At 36.0% G+C, this 3,029-nt stretch overlaps 1 protein-coding gene across 1 annotated transcript; it reads right to left on the bottom strand.

The window, feature by feature from the left end:
* Positions 1-1,794: 1,794 nt before the first annotated feature.
* On the bottom strand, positions 1,795-2,739 carry LOC103276136 (olfactory receptor 51I2-like). Its single transcript, XM_008073542.1, has one exon. The coding sequence runs from the start codon at positions 2,737-2,739 to the stop codon at positions 1,795-1,797; it is 945 nt and encodes a 314-aa protein (XP_008071733.1).
* Between the last annotated feature and the right edge of the window lie 290 nt (positions 2,740-3,029).

Genomic DNA, 3,029 nt, shown 5'->3' with positions numbered 1-3,029 from the left:
TAAATATGACATTTTGTCTAAGTTTAATTGTTTTTAACAACTTTTAGTATTTACACATATTTTTATTAGTGCATTTAACTTTACAATTTTTTTACTGATATAATTTTTTTCTGTATAATTTGTAAACACTATATTTGCCCTTTTGCATAGCTTTGCAGCTTTTTGTACAATTTAAGAACTATATAAGAAAAATAATGTTTCCCGTAATTTGGGGAAAAAATGAGAAAAAGGTTCTTGTACTACTGTTTTAGATGAATGTGGAAGTATAATTGTTTGATAACTTGCAATTTGTTTCTCAACTATTACTAACCTCATCATTTGCATTTTGTACTTTCCCCCCAAAATGCCAATTCAATCAAGATTTAAAATTACTTATAGAATATTCTACTGTTTAAAATATTGATCTAGTAATATATATTGTATCTAAGTTGTATTTTTTCATTTAATTACATTTTCCAAGAGAGTGGTCTATTCTAAGAACTTGTTAATGAATCAGTTACTAGATTATTTTCACTTTTTAATTCACATTAATTTAATTCTTTCAGTTTACCTAATATAAATTATTTTTATAAACTATTTCATTGTTTTATACTGTATAATCTAAATTGAATAATTTAATTACATGATTTATAACTTATAATAAATTAACATATAATTTAAATTGAAAGATTTGTACCTTAACTTTTTTTTTGTTAATCATAAAAAATACCCCCCAATCTTATAAAGCTATGAATTTACACAGAATATATCATTGTATTTCATGTTTTACTACATAGCCTTCCTATTTTATTATTTTTAAATTGTATTTAAATATGCACACAATTCAATTGTATTATACACAATTTAATAGTTTAAATTGTTTTCAAAACAAGATATATACAATATATATAGCAATACAAACTTTAACAAAATTTAATATTATTTAAAGTTAAATCACAATATAATTTATATGCAATTACTTGTATCTAATTTTAAACACTAGGTGGACAGTGTGTGTTATATGAAATACATATTGTCATGCATAGCTATGATGTTTATGTGTATGTATGTGTATGATTTTATATATCTCCTTTACATACTATTTGGGAAAAACATCCCTTTTCCATTATGGCAGCGTATCCATGGTAGTAAGTAATTTCCTTCGGGATGATTCACTTTAAACAAGGATAATAGCAACATGTAACAAAATAAGGAATTGATTATGCATATTTTTGGATTTTTATTATTTTTGAGTTAGAGTCTCACTCTGTCGCCCAGACTGGAGTGCAGTGGCCGCTCCCAGCCACCGCAGCCTCGCCTGCTGGGCTCCGGCGATCCTTCCGCCTCAGCCTTCCAAGTAGCTGAAACTACAGGCACACGCTACCATGCCCGGCTGATTTTTTATTTTTATTGTAGAGATGAGGTCTCGCCACGTTACCCAGGCGGGTCTCGAACCCGCAGGCTCAGGCAATCCACTCACCTCAGCCTCCCAAAGCACGGGATTACAGGCTGAGCCACCGAGCCCAGCTTATTTTTGGATTTTAAAAGAAAGAAATTGAACCATTATTTTTTACTAAATTATGACCCAGTTTACCTTGGCAAAACCTGTTGGTTTGAGACTTAACCATTGTGCCAGGCTGCCATCCAACAACATCTGTTGAAGGGAATTCTATTGGTAGGTTATATGCCAGATATCACCTTTTAATATGCTAAAGGGATATTAAAAACACCTTATCTAAGCAAGTCTTGAAAAATCAAATTGTTGGAGTAAAAATAAACATCTTCTGAATCTTGGCTTTTCAACATGTCTCCTGCTCAAAACTTGGTTCCCAGTAGTATTTTGCAAAGCCTCCGACGAATCTCTTTGGTTTTAATGGAATAGATGACAGGATTGAGCATCGGAGGCACAAAGAGATAGATAAAAGACATGAGCGTGTGTATATACTGTGGCGCATGCCTCCCATAGCGAGCAGCCATGGATACACTAACCATGGGCACATAGAAGATGAGCACAGCACACATGTGTGAAACACACGTGTTGAGTGTCTTTAAACGTTCCTCCTGGGAGGCGATGGCAAGTACAGAGCGGAGTATGAGCACATAGGAGAGGAGAATGAATGTAGAATCCAGGCCAAAGGTAGAGATGACAATGAATAGACCGAAGATATTATTGATTGTGACGTCACCACAGGGCAGGCGGATCAGATCTGGATGCAGGCAGTAGGCATGGGAGAGTATGTTGTCCTTGCAGAAGGGTAATCTTTTCAGAAGGAAAGGCAGTGGTAAAACCATGCAGAAACTGCGGAGAATAACAGACATTCCCATAAGCGCCACACAGGCATCAGTGAGCACTGTGGCATAGCGCAGCGGGTTACAGATAGCCACATACCGATCAAAGCTCATGACCAGCAGGATCCCAGACTCCATGAAGGAAAAGAGATGAATAAAGAACATTTGGGCCATGCAAGAATCAAAACTGATCTTCTTTAAGTGAAAGCAAAACGTGGTCAGTACCGTGGGCAGTGTGGAGAAAGACACACCTAAGTCATTAACTGACAGCAGGGACAGGAAGTAATACATAGGTTGGTGTAAGCTCCGTTCTTCCTTGATAATGAAAAGAATGAGAGCATTTCCCACAATGGAGACAATGTAGAGGACACCAAGGAGCAAAAATAGCCAGTGCTGGGTAGTCTCCAACCCTGGGAGTCCTGTCAAGATGAAGGGAGGCAACCCTGAGCTGTTGTGGGGTTTACCTCCCATGTTGGGACTCCTGCTTAGATTCTAGAGTCACTATGCTATAAAGAAGACAAAAAAGAGTTTTATGTATAGTCTCTGCCTAACATTGTAAGACTTTTATATATTACACAGAACCTCACTTTATGGCATTAATTAATGTTGTACACTAAATCACTCATCCTTACCTCTCATTGTTACCAAGATTTCTGGAATAATCTGTTGTCTCAGTTTATCTGGCTGGCATGACAGGTGCCTTTGCTCTCCTTTCCACCTTTGTCTATTACCACCATGCTCTTTCTCACATTTAAAGCTAT

Source organism: Carlito syrichta, unplaced genomic scaffold, assembly GCF_000164805.1.
Source record: "Carlito syrichta isolate Samal-C Ts95f unplaced genomic scaffold, Tarsius_syrichta-2.0.1 Scaffold315939, whole genome shotgun sequence".
NCBI lineage: Eukaryota > Metazoa > Chordata > Mammalia > Primates > Tarsiidae > Carlito > Carlito syrichta.
The sequence above is the reverse complement of the archived record's forward strand: the minus strand, read 5'-3'. Positions and strand labels throughout refer to the sequence as shown.